The sequence below is a fragment of the Manacus candei genome, unplaced genomic scaffold (genome assembly GCF_025592945.1).
Source record: "Manacus candei isolate 608988 ecotype Guabito, Panama unplaced genomic scaffold, ASM2559294v1 h1tg000005l, whole genome shotgun sequence".
NCBI classification, from domain to species: Eukaryota; Metazoa; Chordata; class Aves; order Passeriformes; family Pipridae; genus Manacus; species Manacus candei.
This window is the reverse complement of record NW_026138053.1, coordinates 3,194,174-3,216,604: the sequence shown is the minus strand read 5'-3', so window position 1 is coordinate 3,216,604 and position 22,431 is coordinate 3,194,174. Positions and strand designations below refer to the sequence as shown.

Sequence of the window (22,431 nt, the reverse complement as noted above, 5' to 3'; positions counted from 1 at the left end):
TTTAATATCTAACCCATCCTGAAAACAATGTGGGACTTTAACAATAAGTTGAAAGCTTTAGAGGGATTACACTGCCTTATTGAGTCTGTACCCAAAGCCCTTTGAGGGCTCCCATTGACTCCAGTGGGATTTGGTTCAGACCTCAAGTATATGGGACTCTCTTAAGTAAACTCTTTCAAGGCCTGTACATGCTGCAATACTTATTGAACTCTTTGTTACTTCTGTGAATAGGAATGTGACCTTTACACTTCTAACAAAGAGCCTTGAATTACAGGACTAAATCTTCATGTTTTGGGAGAGATAAGGTTGCCATCCCAGCTCCTCCTAACCCTGCTGAGCAGGTGGCTGAATGGTTGGTGAGGCAGTTCCCCAGTCACTGGGGATTTAGTTAGACAAGCACTGAACGTGTAGTACAGCAGCTTCAGAGCTTCTTCATAAGTGGATGTCCATGAACAGTGGTGGTCAGGGTGGACATCTGGTTTTGTACGTTGTTCCATTTCAGAAGTCAAAGCCCTGCCACCACAGGGTCATTCTGATATCCATTTTAGAAGTCTATTTAATCCATGTATGTACTAAAAATGGCCAGTGTGGAAGACAAGGCTAGTAAGCCATCTAGGTTTTCTATTATCCACCCAGTCCCTTGGCCACGTGAGGGGAGGGAGGGAGGGATGAGTAAGATGGAAGGAGAAGGTGTTGGGCTGTATGTTCCCTCTTCCCCTGGCCATTGCCAAAGGCTGCAGTGGGGCTATGTGGCAAATAGCTGAGTCTGAATGACAACAAATTCCATATCGTGCCTTTCTTGCTTTTGAAGCTGGTCTAGCTTCTGGTACCCCTGCCTCCCAAACCTGCTGTTCCAACAGGAGAAACTGAAGTGAGTGAGAGGAGCAGTTTGATTGACAGTGCTATTTTCTACCTGTATTTTAGGTCACTTCCTGGGTAACAACACTGTGATTGATGTACTGAGACAAGCAGGATTTGAAGTGGAGCACACTCCTCCTGGACAACCAATTGGAAAGTAAGCAGCTGCCCACAGATTATTAATCACTTTCTCTCCTTTTTCCTCTCCCTTTTTCTGTGACTAAGTGATATTATTGCATTAGTGTAGCAAGTGGGCGAGGAACCTCCCTTTCCCACCCAAGTTCCAGACAAAAAGTTCATTGTAAAGCATCCATTGTGTGAGTTTGGAAACATATGGAGCCTCAGTGGCTGGGGTTTTTTGTCTTTTTTTTTGTTGTTGTTTTTTTTTTTTCACTTGGGGACACTATTTATAATCACAGCTACTTCATTATACCAGTAGTGCCACAGTTTCTTTCCAGAAACATCTCGTTCAGCTCATTCCCCCATAGCTGTTTTTCATTTTTCTCTCCACGGGGTTTTAGTTGCTTCTTTAGTTGCAGACCTCTCTCGGTCCGGCTGCTGCTCTTCAGCTGGCATTTCACTTTTTCCTGAAGGACCAGATTTAATGGAGCAGATGCACCTTGTGTTGGGTAGGTAGAGAGCAATTCAATATTCCCTGAGCTTCTCCATCTATCTGGTCAAGTAAAGCAGGCAGGAGGGGACTGATCACCAGTCTCTTGGAAATGTTCATTATTATAAGATAAAATATGGCATGAAATAGTCCTTAGTTGGTGAAACAAACTTCATTTATCCCATAGAATTTTCTCTTTCCTTCAGATGAGGTCTCTTCCAAGGAAATTGTAGACAATAAAACCATGAGGAATGGTAAGAGACCATCTAGCTTTTCCCTAGAAAATTAGCCTTTCCCTTACATTCTGCAGATAAAATTTGGCCAGGGTTACTCTGTCATAGGATTGTTATCCTCATTAGGAGAAAGTGTCAGCAGCATTCTCCTGTCCCTGGTGGGCAGACATGACATGGTCCATATATGAGGTGAGTGTCAATATGGAGGATTAATCGCAGAGGTAGTAGACCATGTCTGAAAAAACTATGTGTAATATAGTTGGAAAATCTGGCTGATCTAACCTTGTTTGTGAAACATCCGCAGTGATTCATATAGAATATCATATGGCTCAACTGTACATAAGTGTCTTTGACAGAGGATTTATCCTGAATGCTTCTTGGAATCTGTTGAGCAATAAAAGCATCGTCTTAAATAAGAAGGGGGGAAAGAGGAATAAAAAGCTATCAAACACCAGGAAGAGCATATATTCAGAGGAGGTTTAAGAAGCACTTTGGCAGAGGGAGAAAAGTCAATGTGGCACAAGGAAAAGCAGTAAACACTGTAATGGGCTGGAGCTGGAAATATTGACTAAAATTAACAAAAAAAATACAGCAAAACAGAAAACCAAACTATAGCAGAACAGCTGAGGTGTACTATTCCTAGGTTTCTGACAAGGAAACTTTCTGCTCAGGGAAGCAGACACTTTCTTCAGCAATTTTCATTTAGCTGAAAGTATCATCTTCCATGAAAAGTGTTTCAACTGGAAATTGTGAAACTAATAATTTATTGGCTGTTGCAAGCCCTTGAGAAGAACAAAAGATACAGTAGTGTGAGAGAAGTCCAAGAACAGTTGCTGCTCTTTATGGTCTTGGGATATGTCTTTACACATCATCACAGAGTTGAAATAAAGGATAGGGCAGGAAACTTGAATCAAAGCCAGCGCTTAATGTTGACTTTTTTTGCAGAATGGGGCACTTCTGTGTGTGTGCATTCCTCTACCTTGGCAGCAGTGTCTCCTGTTCATGATGTCTTCGCTAAAGTTGTAGTCTCTGGGGAAAACGTTCCTGAAAGCAAGTGGACTTGGACTGCTGCCTAGACCAATGCACATGTCCTCAGCTGAATTGTCCCACACTTGGAAACTTCTGTTCCCAGCTCCAGGCCATAGTGTTGGGCAGGTTGGTCCCTTTGTCTGGGCTAGTACCCTAATTCCAGTGAGGTCTGCTCTGAACACTGAACATACAAAACTTTATTAAAGGGTATACTCTTGTGCAGGAGTACTGGATTGAGTCAAGTGAGAGCATATGGTTGCACCTCATAAAGATTGAATGCCCTGTGTGTTTTCCTGTGGTCGGATGATGAGGCAGATGTGCCAGTCCTAGATGAGAATGTAGAAAAAAAAAATAAATTACATGGTAAAGAAGTCCAAAGGTGCCACTAGACTGCATTACTCAAGGTGCAGAAACAGCAGAAGACTACAGAAATTGTGGATAAAGAGAACTTAAATATGTTCACAGGAAACAGCTTGCTACCTTTAGAAAAAAAGAGGCTCTCAGACATGCACATCAGGGGATGTTGTTGTCCTACAGCTGGGGCTGTAGCCATCAGAAGTGCTTGGGGCTCCCCCTCAGAAATGAGGAGGCTGCTGCAAACCATTTTTTAGAATAGCTTGTGTTTTATGATTTCTGGGCAAGATGCAAGACAATCTAGCCAAACACAGTTGTGACAAAAATTGACGGCATTTTCAGAAGCACAGCAAGTTGGTTGTTGTGTTGCTGTAACTGAGACTCTTAAGGAACCTTGCATTTTTGTCCAGCCTTCTATTTTTACTCTTCTGCTTTTTAAAAGATGAAATAAAAGCATTTGAAGACAGTTAGAAAGGCTCAGAAGAGGAACCATTTTGTGATAGTGGCTATACTAACAAAATTTATGCATAGAATAAATAAACAGAAGCTCAACAAAATTTGGGCTGCTTGCAGAGCAGAAATTGTTTTATGGGTTACAGAGATGCAGGTGTTTTCATCTTGATTCTTGTGAAGCTGTACATGAAATAAGAGGTATTTCTGTCCTCTGCTGAAACCCAAAAGAGACGTATCTGCTTTACTTCCAAATAAGTTGTATAAGGGAGTCAAGCCCATTGCATTGCATTCTGGCATTGACAATTGAAAAACTGGATAGTGTTCAGGGAAGATCAGCTGGACTCTAATGTAGACATTGGTGGGGGTGGACAGCACGTGGAAAAAATGCAAGGGTTGGAAAAAAACTGAAGCAGCTGCACGCTTATGTTTTGGCCAAGGGAATTCAAAAAAGGAGTACTGTGGACAAATTGTATGCAGGAGAATGGAGAGGAACAATTTGAGCTGGCACATAGAAACATTTGGAGGTATTATCAGATTGAAATTGAGGGTGGTTTTGGATGAATATCAGTGATTTCTTGACAGTGATTTGCAGTACAATCTTGCTCAGGTTAAGTATGAAGCCCTATTATATGAAAGCAATTTTAGCAAAACATGTATTCTACATCCTGCTTACTACCCATGCTGCCTTGCCAAAAAAGCAAATACGATTTTTCTTTAATATAACTGTTCCTAGAATATTATTATTATTGTTGTTGTTGTTGTTGTTGTTATTATTATTATTATTGGCATTATTAGTGGCCTGATCTTTATAATCAATAATAATTGTGTTACCACAAATAGGTGGAGTATAGTCTAGTATAATTTAAACCCCATTTCAGTTTCAGAAAGGGCAAAGAATACCTTTTTAGAAAATAACTAGTACTGTTCCTGTGTATGAAAAAAGAAAAGCCTTGGGAAGAGTGAAACAGGACAAAGACCAAAGCTGTTTGTGCTTTCAGTTACATACAGGGTGGGTAAAATCAGAAGATTCTTGGCTTCCTCCATCCAAAAAGCTAAGCATGGGTTGTGAAATGGCTGCTCTTTAAGCCAACCAAACTGAATACCTAGAGTCTCACATTTCTGTTGTCTAGTGACAAGCATGAATTTGAGCCAAATTCTCCCTTTCTTAAGGTATTGGGGAAAAATAAAGTGAGATCTTGTCAAGTTAGAAGAGATAGCCAAGACATGGAGGGGTTTGATGGCTCCAGAATCAGTGAACTGGCAAAGGAAAGTTCATATAAAGTACATTTATCTGGTGTGGAGCTATTTGAGAACTCTCACTGACTGGATTTCTGAAATCTCCTGGCTCCTCCTGTTGATTTGCCTTAGTGGCCCAGTGTTGACCTTCCTGAGCCTCTTCTAGAATCCCACCAGGTGACTGTTGAAAACACCTCCTTTACAGCTTGATCCCTTTCTGTAAAAAAAACCCCTGTTGTACTCATCATGCAGAGCAACGCCATAAACACTTGAGAACTTATCCTCACATTGGCTTCATTTGTTTATTTTGTTGCCTGAGGGAAAGCGTCCCAAATCTGTTTGCACGACAACCTTCAACAGCATTCATATTTGCTTCTTTTTTTGATGGCTCTCCTCCTCGTCCCCAAATGAAGGCATTGGAAAATTAGTGTATCTCATTGCTTTGCCCTGAGATAAGAAAGGCAACTTTTTTTTTTTTTTTTTTTGGTGGAGTTCTGCCAACTGGCTGTCCTTGCTCCTCTCTGTCTTCAGACAGCAGAGCTGCGTGCTTGGGGTTGGGAGAGAGGAGGAGATGGGAGAAAATTTCCCCTCAGATGGATTCCAGTGACTTGAGCAGATAAAGGGCCACAGCTGCTTCACATTTAGTTGGAAACAGCCAAACTGCAAGATCAATCCAGGAAGCACCTGTGTCCGTGATGACTCTATTGTTGCTGGGTTCTCAGAACCGGCTCTGACCTTCTGCCACTCACCAAGCCCTGATGTGCTGCACGCTGTTCTCTCGAACAGAAGAGTGTGCAGCAGTGCTCATTTCCATCAGACTGCTCTTTCCGAGGTTGTGCTCAATGCTACCCTTCTTTCAGAACGGGAGAATTCAGTACAAGCTTTTTTTATCTGCCCTTTTGAGAGTTTATTGTACACTCGCAGAGCTCTGCTGGAGAAATTAATTACTCTTGCTCCTTATGTTTGAACTTCCTGGCCCAGGTGAAGCAATGTGTCCTTGCTGTTTAACTGACTCCTTTCTTTCTTTCTGAAGCAAAGAGCTTCCTCCTTCACCTTCTCCTGTAGCATCCTACAGTTGTGACCCTGGTCTCCTACTCAGTGTTGGCTCAGGGTGGAAATCTTTGCTCTGTTCCTCCCCATGGAATAAAAGCACACTTACTTCCCACAGTGATGCAGCCATTTCACTCCATCAGGATCCCTAGGCTTCCCGAGGTGATATAAAGACATGGGAAAATGTTTGACCTAGCCTTCCCCACAGCTCCAAATTGGTAAAAATGCCAATTCAATAAATTGTTAAACGTGCCAATTACACCCCAGAAAATTATGGATTCCATCAGAGCCCTCAGGTGTCTCCCAGTAGTTGCCATGTTCCTTGGGATGCCCAGGAAGCTTTAGCTTTCTGGTGCCAGCCTGGCAGGGTTACTCTGCTCTGCTTAGCTGTTAATTTTTGGGATGTGTCAGAGAGAATGTTAAAGTTGTAATGAAATAAGTAAAAAATAAGTATTTATGAGAGCTGTGACACTTTCATTAGAAACAACTGAGTTAATTGAGAAAAAAGATAGACCTGAGAAGGAGAAATTCGGGATCCTTTCTCTTCTGAGACAGGGAAAAATGCACACTTTTTTCTTTTATGTGGGTGGAATAACCTCCCTGTAGGGTTGCTGCAGTTCTTAATCCTATTCTAAACCTTTGGATCTTTCACTTGATCTGATACTCCCTTCACTAGCTTCCTTCCCTCAGAAGAAAAGCAAACCCATTATTTAGGGGGTTCACTGACAGCATAATTTACAGTAAGAGATGTATAGGGATGAAATGGGGTTCATCTGCATGCACTGGCAAATTTATTGCCTCATCTAACATTGGAGAATATGACTACTCAATGCTTAAAATATTTAGTTATGAAAATATGCACATTACATTTTCATGTTCCCATGTGCCTTTAAAATATCCTCCTTTGCAATTTGATTGTCTTTGTGTCTACCTTACTGCCACGAAGTCTGAGTCAGTCCAAGTAACTCTGAGGGGAGGGGGAAAGTTGAAGAAAATCTCTAAAATGTGGTAGAAAAGCAAAGTCAATTTACAAGTTCTCAGCCACAGAAACTTAATAATCCTTTAAGCAACACATTACTTAGGGACAGTGTATCTGTGTGTTCTTTAGGCTACATTTAAATGCTGGACACCTGAAAGAATGGAATTTAGAACTTGCTACAAAAAAAATCTGGGAAAGAACAAGATAATTCATGGTGTTGGAGTATGAGTATGGAACAGAACTTCTCAGGAATTTTGTGCTTGACTAGTTCACCCAGTGGGACATTCACTTTTCTCTATAATCAGATTTTGTTCTTGGCAAAATTTCTTTTTTCGTGTGAAAAAATTGTTTCATATTCCATATGATTCTGTTCCTTGGGAACTTGCACACAGGGCCACTGGGGAACGTGGGCTTGCTTCTTTTTGCTCAAGGGCAGCCTGCTCACAGAGCTGTCCTGAAGCCAGTGCTAAGGTTTCTAAGTTTTTTGCTGCTCTGCAGCCTATCAGTTTTAGAAGATCTGTATCTCATACTCCATAAACTATCTAATAGTAAACTTACAGAGCCTTGGAGACTTCTAAAGTTCAGAGCTCATTCTTACCTTCTTTCCTAGCCAAATTTTGGAGTTCTTCTTTCCACGGGAGAAGCTGATTTTTTCATCCTCCTTCTGCTTCCAGCCAACTCTAATGCAGATATTTTCACCTTAGGTCATTAGTATGAGATGAAAATTTTTGGTTTATAGTTACTAGAGATAAAGCTGATCCAAACTGCACTGAAGTCAACAATTTCAATTGTTGGCTTCCATTGGTGCCAGTAGCTTTTAGAGGTCATCATTATTATGAGATAGTTGTTGATTCTCTCCTGTCTTTGGTGGTGAGGAGCCATGAGGGAATCGGTAGAAAACTAGGAGTATGTTCACACAGTTGTGCAGATGCTCACTATAGTCAGTGTAAAAAGACTGGCTTTTCCAGAGTAATGCTCATGGGTGTCTTAGACAACTGGCCCAACTTGCTTGCAGTAGGTATCTGACTAGTTTTGGATGGCTATTTGAAGGACTTGGGACACATTCAAGTTGGACAGTGTAACTAGACTCACTTAAGCCTTTGGAAAAACTGCACCATCCCCTCTCCAGCACTGTATTGAAACAGTGAGGTTGTGTGACTTTGTTTGTGTGTTCAGCCTGCACTTGTCCTGTGGATTGATGGCCTCCCTCCCAAGTGATATCAATCTGGGCTGAAGTGGAGCTGCACTTTGTAACAGCTCAAGGGGCACAAAGGTATCAAGTGGTATTGTGTGCTTTGAAAGATGTCGTTTATCTAAGGAAGTTTGTGGTCTGTTTGCTGTCACTCTGTCTTTGCAGAGCCAACTTCCCTTACCTTCACTATCACGTTGTCAGGCAAAGAGACCTCACACGTTAGGACAGATAGCTTTTCCACTCCCAGAGCTGACTTCTTTTGCTTCAGCAAGTGGGCTGAAGCTGTGGGCTGTGTTGGCAATCAATAGAGCTGCTTGATTCAGCATGAGTGTAATTGCTAGTAATTTTGCTTTCAGGGAGCTCTTTACAAAGCATAAATTCTTAAAAAGGGAACAGGATTTCTGCAATGAAGAAGACAATGACTTTTCTCATCATCACTTTCACTTAAAATTCCTTCAATAATAGTATCTTAGAAAAAAACAGTCAGGGATACAGTTTTCTACATAGGATTTCACTGAGCAGTACATTTCATCTTTCGGGAGGGATCAGATGTGCATAGGGACATTCTGTGAAGTTTAAATAGGGTTAGAAACCCTCCAGAACAGCGTTGTGTGATGGGTGGCGTGGCCAAATGACCCCCTGTGGATCTTGTTGTGGCATGCTGTGAACTTTACTGAAACCTTTCTGAACTGCCCCCACAAGTCGAAGGTCACTCTAATGCACATCTGTGATGTGATCTTCTGTCATTTCTTGTGCAAAATAGTCTCACTTTTAACAACTCATGGTGTCTCAGCCAAGCCAGGTGACTTCATGCTGGCCACAACCCAGCTTTGAGTCTGAAATGACTGTGTGGTTGTCCCTTGAGGAGAAGATGGTGAAGGGTCAGACTGAGATGTGTGTGTATCAGCTGCTCCTCCTAGTTAAGTGCTAGTAGTAGGAGCAGGAATGCCAAAAGGAGTTAAGTTCTTATAACAGGAATAGTAAATTAAGGATGGTGAATTTATGAAGCACTTGTCACAGTAAAGAACTTAGAATGCCAGAATGCATTTTCGTGTCACGATCACTGAATCATTTTTATGGGAAGTCAAAGTAAATTCATATGTAATCTGTAAAGTTTGTAGAGAGTTTAATTCATCCAGGAAATCATGTGTTGGGAATTCTGTACCCAGCTCCAGATCAGATATACTTCAGAGAAGCGTTAAGGTTTTAAAATCCTTCCACAAGCCAAACTGATCTCCAGAACCTTTGGAGTTTCACCCTTCTCTGGACCTCATGCCCCATGCAAGTGAACATCATGCCAATGTGTTTCCCATTTCCTGGGGATTAAACTGCTGTGTTTGATGACTCAGGACTTTCCAAGAAAGCAGCTCAGTCACTCACTGTCTGAAGCGGCCTCAGGTGCCTCAGAGGACATGTTTTCTCTTGCACAGTGATTCATGATTTCAGACCAGAGGATCAACTATCTTTCTTTTTTTTTTATTTCCCACAAAGTTAATTAATAAAACAAATTTCTGTTAGTGGGTGTTGAAAGACTTTGGCTTTCCACCTACACTCCCAAATGCTCTGCATTCCAGGGAGAATGAAAAATGGACCTGTGAACAGAAACAGGAGGGAGGAAAAATGGGTCAGATGCTGTAGATGGATGTAGACACAGTGGCTGTCAAGTGACATGATGGAAGAACTTCCTGAATGAAGACAGTTTCTTGCAATTGTGATTGCTAAAAACACACTACTACACTAATCCAATTTTGGAATTCATACATGCAAATTTAGAGAGAAATTTTGGGGCCAGACACAAGGAATGTCTGGCAAAAACTGAATTCTCTGTTTGTGCCTCCCTGTTGACCTCTTGCTCAGGCGGGCAGCCACGTGGAACACAGTTGTTCTGCTTGTGAAAACTGGATCCTTTGCCACTCCAGTTCATCGGGAGAAGCACCTGGAGGACTCACCCAGTCGTGACCACTGTGGACCAGGCTATGCCCATCTGTCTGCCTCATCTGTAGCCCCACCATAGAACAAAATTTTTCATCAGCATGAAGAATTAAGACAAAAATTACACCCAACATGATCATAATTTCTGTTGACTTCAGGGAGAAAACAGTTGGTCCCACAGCGGGCCAGAGTTGAGAGAAGGTCTAGATGTGGGATATTTCCCCTTCCCACTGCTACATGGGACATCAGACCTGCTCACAACTCTGTAGTGCCACTGTCTGCTGATGGCAGCTTGCAGAGGAAGAGACCTTATCTGGTGCTCTTATTTGTGAGAAAGAGCACACTGAAGCCTTTTTCCGTTGGCTTCCAGTCAAGTCAGGGATACTAAGATTTTCCTGCTAACCTGTAGCATCTCAGCAGCAAAGTCATAGACAGGCTCCAAGTGCTTTGGTACCCAGTGCCCTAGATTTGCATCTCCTGTCATATGAGCCCAGCTTCACATTTCTGAATCTCTCTAGCAAAAATAAAGGCAGTCACGGAAATATCTCTGTCGGGTCAGCACATCCCTGCTTATGTTTGAACGGCTGATACAAATCTGGAGTCCCCAGTGATCGAAGTGCATGTTCAGAGATGAGCCCCATGTTGTGTTTTAAGGGAGCACAGCACTTTGAAACAAGGATGAAGCAGGAGCAAATTGGGATGAAGGATGTGGGGCATTAACTACTTTACAAGAAATCCCTGCTGGAAAGACGTGGTCAGCGTTCCAAAGTTTTCCTTGGAGAGTGCTTGGAAGTTGCATACCAGCCTATTTGTGGAAAGCTAAACAGTTTCCTATTGTCCTTGCTGTGAAACGCTTCCCAGATAAACACTTTCCCCCTCTCCATTGAAGAAAAATGATACAGCCTGTCCAGAGCTCTAACACAGGGGACTACACTGGGCTGCTGCTCAGCCTTGCCAGAGTTGCTGGTTTCTGTTGGCACTGAGCTTTGCTAAGGGCTCTAGTTCATATACGTGCCAGCATCGTTAAGGAAAAGCTCCGTTATTGAGTGAGACTGGGATAATCTTCAAGGCTTTAAGAATGTTGTGTGCCCACGTCTTTAGGTTCATTATACCCCTGGAATGTAAATCCCAATCCACAGTGGATAAACAAGGTTCACATGGATCTCAAATACTTCTGTGGTATTGTCTCTTCCTGAAGGGGAAAGAAAACATTGGTAGCTGAAATAAACTCACTGGGGTTATTTAGCCTGGAGGAAAGGAGGCTCAGGGGGGACCTTATCGCTCTCTACAGCCACCTGAAAGGGGGTTGTAGTCAGCTGGGGGTTGGTCTCTTATCCCAAGTAACAAGCAGTAGGAGAAGAGGAAATGGCCTCGAGTTGAGGGTTGCCGCGTGTTGGAACAGGCTACCAGGGGAAGTGGTGGAGTCACCATCCCTAAAGGGATTTAAAGGGTGTGTAGATGTGGCACTTTGGGACATGGTTTAGTGGTGAATGTGGCTGTGCTGGGTTAACAGTTGGGCTTGATGATCTTAAAGGTCTTTTCCAACTTAAACAATTCTGTGATTCTACAAAGAGAGCAGTAAATCTCTGCTGCTGTAGTGGGTTTAGGTTGTAACATTGCCTGCATTTGTGGCATTTTAAGTCATTTTAAGGAATTATTCCTAACACCCACAGAGTCAAGGCATCATATTCCAGCACAAGGAAGATCCAGAAGTCCCTCCATGAACTTGGGAGAGAAAAAGCTGATTTTTGAAATCAGCAGTTCTAAGAATCAAGGCTGTCTAACACCAGGTTAATACTGGTGGTGTTTCAGTCCAGGTCAGTGGGTGGCTTTTCCTCTGCTTCTCCTGGCAGGTGCAGATCTGCAGGACCTTGTGCGTCCTCACCTCTGACTCCAGTTTGGGCACACACATGGTTTTGCTGACTCCCTCTATCTTTTCTTCATGGTACCTCCCAGGCTGAAGACCTCTTCCCAGGAGGAGTGTGTCATTCCACTTGCTGACCTGCAGTCAGTGGGTGCAATAGATGCACAGATTCACTTTTTGCCACCATTTTGTCAAAGCAAACCTTACTTTGTGACAAAGGAATGGTCTTTCTTCTCTAGAGGCATGGGATTTCTTGCTAACGTTAAATGAGAATTTTGCATTTGTATCAAACTTGTACATAGATTCAGTTTTAGGTCGCGAATGAAACTGGGAATTGGAACTTCCACTGACATTTAGCAGGCACTGAGGTTTTAAATGCCTGAGGCAATTTTAGAAGCATTCCCCTCAAGGAGAAAGGCCATTGACTTGAAAGAAAGCAGAGCTAACAAGGGGTTTGTTTGTTTTTTTTACAAATGCAGCCATGAATTTAGGGCCATTCCTATGTATTCAGGCATTCATACTTGAATATATGATAGCATATGCATACATAATAGCAGCCATTGCTGAATGGTCAACAATTCCCACTCAAGTCAGTGAAAGGCAGCACATGAAATCCACAGAAAACCAGAAGAGGTTTAAATGGGGAGCAGGATACTGATTTTATTTTCTTCTTTCACTATTGGGGTGCACTGTCCCACTTCCCTCCTTCTTTGCCTTTCCTGCCTTTCCCATAACCTAATTTGGTCACTCTTGAAGTGTTCCAGCTTTGTGCAGTGATAAGAAGCAAACGTGACTGCTAGAACCTGTGCCAGATGCCAGGCATAGTTTTGATGAGTCTTTGACATCTGTTTGCCTTGTGATATTACATGTTTTTCTGTAGATAGGCAGTGCTACAAGTACTCAGTCAACTGTGATACCCTCTCAAAAGACTGGCACTTAGATTAAGCATTTCAAGGCAAACAAACAAATAGATAAACACATGCAACACATGGACATACAATGGAGGGAAGAAGCTTCCTAAGAGGGGCTTAACTGTGCTCTGGGGAGCAGCAGAACAAGTGGATTTCATTTTCCTGGTGTTTCACTTTGTGCTGTGTAGGGTTCTCTGCATGGGAAGAAAGCTGGCCTTAATTGCTGGTTTTGTCTATGTTTTTTGTGTGTATGCAAACAGTTTATGTATAGGTTGGGTCTGCTCAAGCTTATAACGAGTCATTTGTCATTTGTGCTCACAAAGCTCCCCAGTGAAAGTTTCAACCACTGCCCATCCCCAGTCTAATTTTCCTTGACAAATTTCCTTGACAAATGAAGTCTGCAGAGGTTACACAAAGGGCACCTGAGGATCTTGCTATCTCTTTGGTCAAGGAAGCCAGATGCCTCCTGGATATTCAAGCTGTAGTTCAAGGTCCAATCTCATAAGTTTCAATTAGCAACCAAAAAAGAGAATGTAAACCCTTCTTTTCTTCCTTAAGGTTTCAGCAGCAATGTGCATGCTTTGTCAATGAAGTATTTTAGTGAAGGATGAATTTGTCGGACATAAATAAGCATTTGATACAAGCAGTTTCATCAGCATGAGTTGATACAGAGAGGGAACCTGGGTGAAACGAGGCTAATACATAGAGAGACCTTATGTGAAGTCTGTTAGCATTACAGTAGACAGAACAGCATTAGACATTAAAGCAAGTGGAGTTTGGAGGGAGGACGCTTCTGCTTTCATCACATTTTGAGGGCTCTGTCCATTACCAACCAGTAAAAATGCCCACAGACAGGCTGAAGTGTTGCCTGAATAGGGTTCCTGACAACTGTTTTGTTCTTTTCTTGGAAACACTCAGGCCATGTGATAAAGACAATGCCAGTGGGCTATAACAGTATTTTGGAGAAAGGCAGAGTGGCTCTGTGTTCCTTTTTTTAGCTCAGCAGCATCAGTGGCTGAGCAGATCAGATGTTTTGTGGTGTTGGCTTTGGAGAGGAATACTGGGTTCAGTATTACAAAGATGTGGGATCTCTTGCAGACATGGTCTGCTTATGGCTCTTTGGTTCCACACTTCTTCCTGCTGCTCAGTTTAAGTGGTCCATGTCTCTCTCCTTCCAGTGATAGCAGCTACTTATGAGCCTTCGTTATCTCTTGTCTTGCAGCTGTAAGAGCCTTGACTGAACAAGGTGCTTCAGGAGGGCAAGTTGCCGTGCTTGTACTGGTTTGTGATCCGCCCAGCATCTCACCCCTACCAGGACTCAGCTTCCAGAGCATCAGACAGAAGTGCAAGGAAGCAGCACTAGGCAAATGCTGAATAATCTGCCCTTAGTTTAAGTCTGAAGTCAGTGAAAATGTTGTAGTCCTTCAAGCGAGGCATTTAGTGCCTTGCTCAGCTGATGTCTCTGTAGAGAGTTTTTATTTTTAAGATGTAATGGAAAATATGCACTCCTGTAGATGTATCTTTTCTCTGGAGGATCCAGCAGAGAAGGAAAACTAATTCCCAGTGGAAACAATCTGGAAGCAGAAGCCAATTTGGATTGCAAATGAGCAAGATACAGACTACAGTTGTGTATTAGCTGTAATTCTACTGAGGAATCAAATCAAGCAACCAGTTTGGGGTTTTATTGTCAGTCAGCTTCTTAATCTTGAAAACTGTCTGGATGACAGCTACTGGAATGAAACAAATTCATCCTCACTTTCTTTTCTGTGCTTAAACCAAAGTCAGGAATGTTTTGGGAATAAGAACATGAGATGAGAATAGTTTTGCAACAGAGTTAGCAAAAACCTGCCTTTATGCATGGCTGTACAGCTCTGTCCCAGGGAGGAGCAGACAGCCATAGGCATCAGGAGTTCCACTGACTAAAAATGGAAGTAGGATACAGACAAGTTTTAGTGAATATGTCTAGTTTGATTGTGGCAACTAGAGGAGAAAGGATTTGTTCAGCCCTTGACTTGCTCTCCAGTCCCTGGGGTCTGAGATTGTAACTGCTGAGATGAGTGGTGGCATTTGTTCTGAGACACTGCCTAAACCACTGTAAATATGCTGTAGAATCACAACTGGCCCAAAACTGAAGCCCAAACCAAAACTTTAGAAATGTCACAGTTAGACCTGAAGAAACTTCGTGTTGCAGACTGGGCCTAAATGGATAAGAATTTTATGCTTTGCAGAGCCTGTTGAATGATGGAAGTTAATTCCATCCAATTTTTTAGGAAAAATCTGCTGTGTGTAATTAATATGACATCATCTCAAAGAAACATAGAAAGATCAGAGAGTTTAGAAAGAGAAAAGAGAGATTGCATTCCCCAGTAATAAGTCCACCATTATTCTTTATTGAAGCAATATATGTGTGTTTATTAAAAAGATATTAAAAGGAAAGAGCAATATATTTACTCATGTTAACAATGGTTTTCAAACAATAACAGACAAAAAATGTGTGGAATAAACCCGTGAAAATCATCCAGTTCCATAAAAAATGCAACCCTAAAATCTTCTTCTTCTTCTTCTTCTTCTTCTTCTTCTTCTGTGGTGTGTGTGAATCTATCACTGTAGATTCATCAAAAACCTTGTGTATTCTTGGCAAATTTGGACAAAAGTCAGGATTTCCAATCCAGAGGTAAAGCCAAACTACCCAGGCAGAAATAACTTAGGACTGAATTGGTGTGGTGGTAATAAGACAGTGGAGATTTAGGGAACAGAGCCTGAGATGAGGCTTTGTGGGCCACAAGGTTCTGATTTGCTATTAATGTGGGAAATGGAAGCAAGACTGGAGGGTCGACCCATCCTTCCTCTGGGGGCACAGCCCATCCTCTGGAGCGTGCAGATTACAGAGTTTTCATGAAAGATGCATAAACAAAGGATTATTCAGTTCAAGAACTGAGCCAAAAACTTGAGAAGGGGAAATAAGTTCAGAGCAATTTGAAATGGAACATTCTGAGGATATTTTTGAAAGCGGGAATTGGGTTTTGTTGGGATTTGTCATTTTTATATATTAGTTGGGTTTTTCTTTTTAATTGAGATCAATTTCTGAACAAAAAAGGGCGCTTTGTAGCATTTAAGTCTTTGAAAACAGAAGACTAAAAAGAAAAATTAAAAGCTTTGTTCAGAAAATGCTGAAATGAAACATTTTTAGTTTTCTGAAATAAAAGAATTCACATGAAAATGTGGAAATGACAAGTTACAAATGTTTCAGCTGCCCTCTCTTCTTTCAGCAAATTCAACCCCTCCAGTTGCAGACCAGTTGTGTTTCTTCTCCTGTGCCCTAGACCAGCTCCACTTTTAATGAAATGGAATAAATAACTGAAGTTTTACTTGTTTCTCTTATTTTAAAGTTTCTCAAACTGGGAAAGAGAACATGACCATCCATAGGAATATCTTCACAAGCTTTTCACTTCATTTGTGCACAGAGTTGAGGGTTTGCACAAATCTATGTGTATACTGAGGACTAAATTCAGTTTCAAACTAAGGCTACAGTTCTTGAGCAACAGCGATTTTTCCCAGAGAAATAGTCTGACATGGATTCTGAGTACAGAGATACCATCCAAGTTTGGGGTGGACTGTAATCTAATTTAACTACTTAACCTAATTTAGCTGCTCATGAGATGTAGTTGACTCTGGTGCAAAGAAAAAACAACTTTGTTTCCAAGTTCTGTTAGTCTACAGGCAACTACATCCTAAATGTTATAACCTCATTATAATCAAGTTGATCGGGGAAGTGAACAATCAGGGATTTTGCAGGTATTCTCTTTTGCTGTCACTCGATCCCAAATTTGTCCTCAGCTATTTACAGCACTTAACCTGAAGCAGCTCAGATAATTCTCTGATCTCTTTTCTGGAGTTACTCTCTTTTACAGAAAAATATATATATGCTTTCATTCTTGAAGGAGATTATCTCTGTGGTGGTATGCACTGGTGTCACATGGTTATGTGAGGGTCCGTGGTCTCAATCCATACTTCCCACCACTAGTAAGAGGCCTTATAAACTGTGCTGGGGTGGGTTGAGATTTCTGCCTGCTTTTCTGTTCTTTTGTTTGCTGCTCTCCCAAGAGCTTTGAAAATCTGAGTTTCATCCTGGCGTGGAAGACACAAAAAAAAAAGTAAAACTCCTCGTGGGACAGGACATTCTGGTGCCCATCTTGTGGGTGTGCATGACTCTCTGAGAGATGCGTAAGGAAAGAAAAGCCAGAAGCAGATGTCTCTGTGGCCTGTGGCGAGGGGAGCAAGGATGCATGCGAGGGACTGACAAATTCCTGCCCCGACAAAGACACCCAAACTGGAATTTATGAGAACCCGTCTATAATAAAACGCTTTTAACTTACTGTCTGGCTGTCATCCGGGTGCATCCCAGGAACGGTGGCATAAGGATAAAGCTGCCACATCACACATTCCTTGCTATCACCGCAGCTTCTCTCTTGATGAAACAAAATCTCCCCTTGTCTGACAGTTCTGAGAACTGAAGCAAGAAAACCTCAGCGATGTTGCTGTACTTGGAAGCCCGTGCAAAGCATGGCAGTCTCCTGAGCAAAACTTTTCCATCACTCCTGCTACAAAGTCGAGATGCAAATAACAAATTGGCAGGCTTGGATTTTAGAAGGTTCTGCACATGTCTGAGGGAACAGAAATGTTACCACAAGATTGCTGAAAAAATAGATTGATGGTTTAGTTGTGTGGAAGATGTGTATCATCAGCAAAGGAATGTCTTCTCATGAGCTAAGGCGAGGGCAAGTCCCTGGCCCTGTGGAAGCCCAGGGGAGGCTTGATGGGACTCACACCAAACGTTGCTGGCGTTACTCTGGCAGGGTCAGTAGCTAAAGGCATAGCTGGGGTCTGCCCTGCCTGATGCCTCCCTGAAACAATTGTCCATTAATCAGTGGTTGGGAAAATCCCTGTTGGCGGGGACAAGGTGGGGTGCAAGGTGCAGTGTTAAACCCCACAGATCCTCTGTTGGTGGGGAAAGGTGGGCTATTCATAAGGGCTGTTCAGAGCAGGAACGAAATGTGGTGCTCTTGATTTGCCCTGCAGAGGGATTTTGAAGCCCAGAGATGGTCACAGCCCTCTTGAGCTGAGGAATCTGATGTGAGAGGTAGGAAGATGCTTGCCTGGGCAGGGAGAAAAGCATAGCTTGGGGGCTTGGGGCTGGAGTTTAATGAAAGTGAACAATTTTAAGCTTGATAATTATGAAAAGAAGATATTGCAGGACTTCATGGTGCTAATTTAATTTTTCTGACCAGATCAACAGGATAACCCTAGCAAATCCCAACAATGAGCCAATTTTCAATTGTCAGTGCCAGCATAGAGCAGCACTGGAGACCACAAGGCAAAGAGAGAGATGCTGAGACAGCCTAATGGAGCATCCAGCTCAGCCCAAACGACTTACATGTTTTGTTTTGTTCTTTTAATTCTTGAAAAGAATTAGAAAAGGATGGCAAATTTCACCAGAAGTGAAAGAAAATCACAGAGGTCTTTGTCTGTGGATTAAGCATTTTCAAGAGCTAGCAAGAATAAATGTTTCCCTGTTTTCACTCTGTTTTCTGTACCTTAGGACCAAGCCATGTAGGATATTTGCTGAGATTCCAAAGTTTTCTTATTTGGACTTTGTTGTTTTAGAGAACTTGTTTTGCAGAACTTCACATCCCAGGGAAGGAAACTAAGGTCAGAGATGAGAAAAAACCCACCTAAGGGCCTGAAATAATTTTAATTTCTCCAGGACCACCCTGTGTGGGAATGATACATTTAAAAATGGGTGGAACCTCTAAGCCTGGAATTGTATCAACTTATTCATGAAAAATCTCAGAGATCTTTGCGTGGACCAAGATATTTGGGTGGTACTTTCTCACTCTTTCTTCAGAAAAGGCACGGTGGCCTCACAAACTGAAAACTAGCCTTTCTTTTTCTCTGGCTTTAAAAATAGCTATGTATCTTGAAAAGCTGTCTCAGCAATAGTGAAGGAATGGAAAAAAAGTCCATTATATCCCCATGGTTTCATACAGTGCAGCTGTGCTAACAGAGTGCATGGAGACCGAGACTGGGGGAAAGGCACGAAATAGTCCATGAAACGAGCAGTTGAATCCAACAGTAAAGCTTCACTTAATGGGGAGATTGATTGTCCAGGTATCCTATTGCAGATGGCAGGGTTTTGTCTTTATTTTTTAGGATAAAATCCAGAATATTGATAGATTCAAGCCCTTTGTATTAATAACATTTTTACTGAAATTGGTGGGAAAGATATCTTCTTTTGGGAAGTCTATCTTACTTAAAAATAAAATCTTTAAATATTCTTACAGTGTATTGGGATTAAATATCCATATTTTGTTTTGATTTTACTTCTGATTGAATGTCTGTAGGATGACAGTCAGATTTGAAAACAACCAGGTTAATAATTAAATAATTACCTTTTATAATATTTTGTTTACATTTATGTAATGCAACATAGTTATTATTTTTATATCATAATATAATGTAGTTATTGTAACTATTTATTAGATCAGTTTAAAAAGCATTTTCATTTTGTTTTGAAAGGAGCAAGCATGCATCAACATACAGCCTTCAACAGTCCCTCTTAGGTCTTGGTGCAATTATTAGTAGTACAGGAATAATGGAACAAACATCCACCAAATGAAATATGCAGTTGCCACAGTGGAGCTATTCCCCCTGAGTCAACTCTGAAGTACAAGTGGTTAGTTTATAACCCTCTTTAGGTTACAACATTTTAACGTTCCTTCGGTGTTTATTTATTCTCTTCCCAAAGAATGTTCTGAAATATCGAGTTTACAACCTGTGGCTCATGTGACGGTAGTGGAAACAATTAAGCTAGAAACTTTCAAAGCCACCACTGGGATTTTGATGCCCAACTCATTAATTTTAATAAGAAGGGAGCTGCCAGTCTCTTAAGTGTTTTCTAGAATCTCAACCCATAAAAACACCTCTCTACTGGTTCCAGTTTACAGTGCAAGGTAAACACGTGTAACAAAATAGTAGGTGTTAAAAGTTGGAAAGTATGTGTTCAGATGTCTCTAACACCATTCAAGGAACCAAACAGCAGCCCCAGCCTTGAGCTGGCAGATGTAAGGGCTGCTCCTGCCTTCAGCATCTCGGGGAATTTGGGGCACAGTTTGGGTGGCAAGGAGAAGAAAGTCAGTGGGAACAGAAATCTTGGCAACAGCTCAGTTCCAGTGGCTTCTTGCCACCAGTCGGTGCTTGCTGACATCGCAGTGACCCGCACGGTGTTTGTAGATGCTTCCAGGCCCTTCCTACCTGCCTAAACTGTCCTGTCCAAGTTGCATCTTGATACCTGTGAGTCTGGAGATGGCTTTGCCTCAGCCATGAGCCTGTGTCACAGCCCAAGAATTCTTAAAGGCTTTGGAGAGCACCAAGAGCTCTCAAAGGAAATTGATGAAAACTCCCCCTCAACACGAAACATGGATGAAAGTCTTAACTGGGGAAAAAATTTCAGAACCAGTAGATCTGTCTGTGATGTAAAGGAGAGCGTGGAGTGAGCATGAATGTGTTTGAAAAGGACTTTCTGGGAGTCTGAATGCTTGGAAAAAGAGGAAAAAAATGGGATTTTTTTGTGTCTTTTATTAATGAAATCAACCATGGAGAATTTTAGAATTAATTTAAACAAGTGTCTTTTTCTTTTCTATATCTGTTGTGTGATGATCTCTGAAGAACTTCATGAATGTTGGCTGCAAGTGACAAAGTTAGTGTAGTTTTTGCCAGTGAGTCTCATAGTAGCAATGATTATCAGTAGTTATTGGAAGGACCTTTGGATGAAACACAATGCACTGGAAACAGAGATGACCATCTTGACTGGCATTGTAACAGACTTCAAAAAAATCAGAAAGAAAAAAAGCTTGCATTAGTAGTAGATGTGACTTTTTTGGAAGAGAACAAAATGTTCCATAAATGAAACATGTGGTTTCACTTGCGGCACATTTTGTACATTGTCACCAATGAAGTTTAGGATTTTTTATTACTTTTTCATTAAAATGTCTTACTGGTTTCACTCAGGAGGCAAAATTTTTCACGTGGCTTTAATTGTTTCTGTCATAAAAGTCATAGCATCCATGTAATAGAAATAGTTTTGCAGACCACAGCTTCATATTGCCTATTAATTCTCTCCCATTTTCTATACCTACAACTCATTGGCCCATCCCAGGGACAGGAAAAGTTCCTCTCTTGCAATTAAGACCGAACATGAACTTCTACTGAAGTTGGGGGGGTGGGGAAATAACTTTGTGTCAGTCCTGGTTTATTAGATTTTTGTTTCAGATATCTTAGCTCACAGTAAGTTCACATGGCTGCATACCAAAGGAGTGTGTATTGACTTTTTTCTAAAATCAGTGAAACACTAGAAGATGAAAATAAAAGGTCTTTTTCTGCATCGTTCCAGTCATATACAAGAGGTGGTAGTATTTCAAACAGCAAAGAGCTCTGGCAGTATTGTTTCAAGGAGTCTTTGGGCAGGTCATTTACCTCCTTTTTTCTACATTACCTGCTGGAGTTCAGGTCTCACATATCCCATCTCAGCAACCTAGCTTCCATGCTTCTGTCATCAGTCTGGGCTTCCTTGTCACCAATCCTGACTCAGATGAGCAAGTATAATTCTTCTTGTAGTCAAAAGAATGACTTGTTTTCCACAGATGATATCCAAAGTTGGAAAGAAAAAAGAAAGGCAGGAGAAATAATGAGATAACTAATGAGATAACTAGTACTATCTCATAAATTTAAGATCAGCTTCTCTTAATGTATGTGTTTTCCTCAGAGAGAGTAGTTTTGCCAGACACAGTTGAGAGTCATTTGCCAGCTCAGAGAGAGTTCTGTTGTTTGACCTTCAGCCCAGCAGGGGACGTGATGTTTACCCTTACCACTGACTCTAAAGCCTTTAAGAAGTAATTAAAGTGCCAGAAAACAGCAATAGTATATCCACTGCCTTTTCCCCTTTATTCACTTCAGTGTTTACTTTGAAGCTTCCTAGGAAATGCCACTGCTGTCTTTAGTTGCAGCCCCAGAGCAAAAGCCTTCTTCCTTGTGCACCTTCTCAGCCATTAGGAGCACACAACAAGCAGTGTAGTCCTCTGCTTTCACTCTTTTTTTGGCATGTTTTCTTCCTTATTCATCAAATATTTAAATGTTATGTTTTGCAGTTCAGGGACGACAAAGACAAGCCCAGCCTTGGAAGGATCCTCAGTGACAGCCCTGCCCGCTGTCCCTCTTTCTGAGCAGGTCCCACTGACCTCTCCTTCCCTGAAGCCCCTGCACATGGATGAAGACAGCCTGTCTCCTCACCTCTTGTTGCCAGACAGCATCAGCCAGCTGGAAGAATTTGGCAGGCAGAAGAAATGGCACAAGAAGCAGCACAAACACCACCGCCAGAGGCAGTTCAATGACCTCTGGGTTCGGATAGAAGACAGGTGAGTCACAACTGTTTTGGTCCCTGTCCTCTTCCTGCTGGCTCCTAAGTAGATGCTCTTTACAGATCCCAGCTCTTGTTGATCAGACCATAAGGAGGGTTGGAGAAAAGCTAAATGGGAGAGACAGGGAGTGAGATGATGGTTTTGGAGCCTAATGAAGAACTAGGAGGAAAGCTCATAGGCATGTTTGATCTAAAAGTAAAGAGAAAAAAAGCTAATGCTTAGAATATTTAAAATATACAGAAACAAAGACTTGTCAG

The 22,431-nt window shown here is 41.8% G+C and overlaps 1 protein-coding gene across 1 annotated transcript in view; it reads left to right on the top strand.

Annotated features, from left to right (window-relative positions):
- The window catches only part of TRABD2B (TraB domain containing 2B), a 274,212-nt gene that overhangs the window by 229,079 nt on the left and 22,702 nt on the right, over positions 1 to 22,431 (top strand). The window contains exons 5-6 of the mRNA XM_051799771.1: positions 925 to 1,015; positions 21,905 to 22,171. Coding sequence (XP_051655731.1) covers positions 925 to 1,015; positions 21,905 to 22,171 — 358 coding nt within the window. The remainder of the gene's footprint in view (positions 1 to 924; positions 1,016 to 21,904; positions 22,172 to 22,431) is intronic.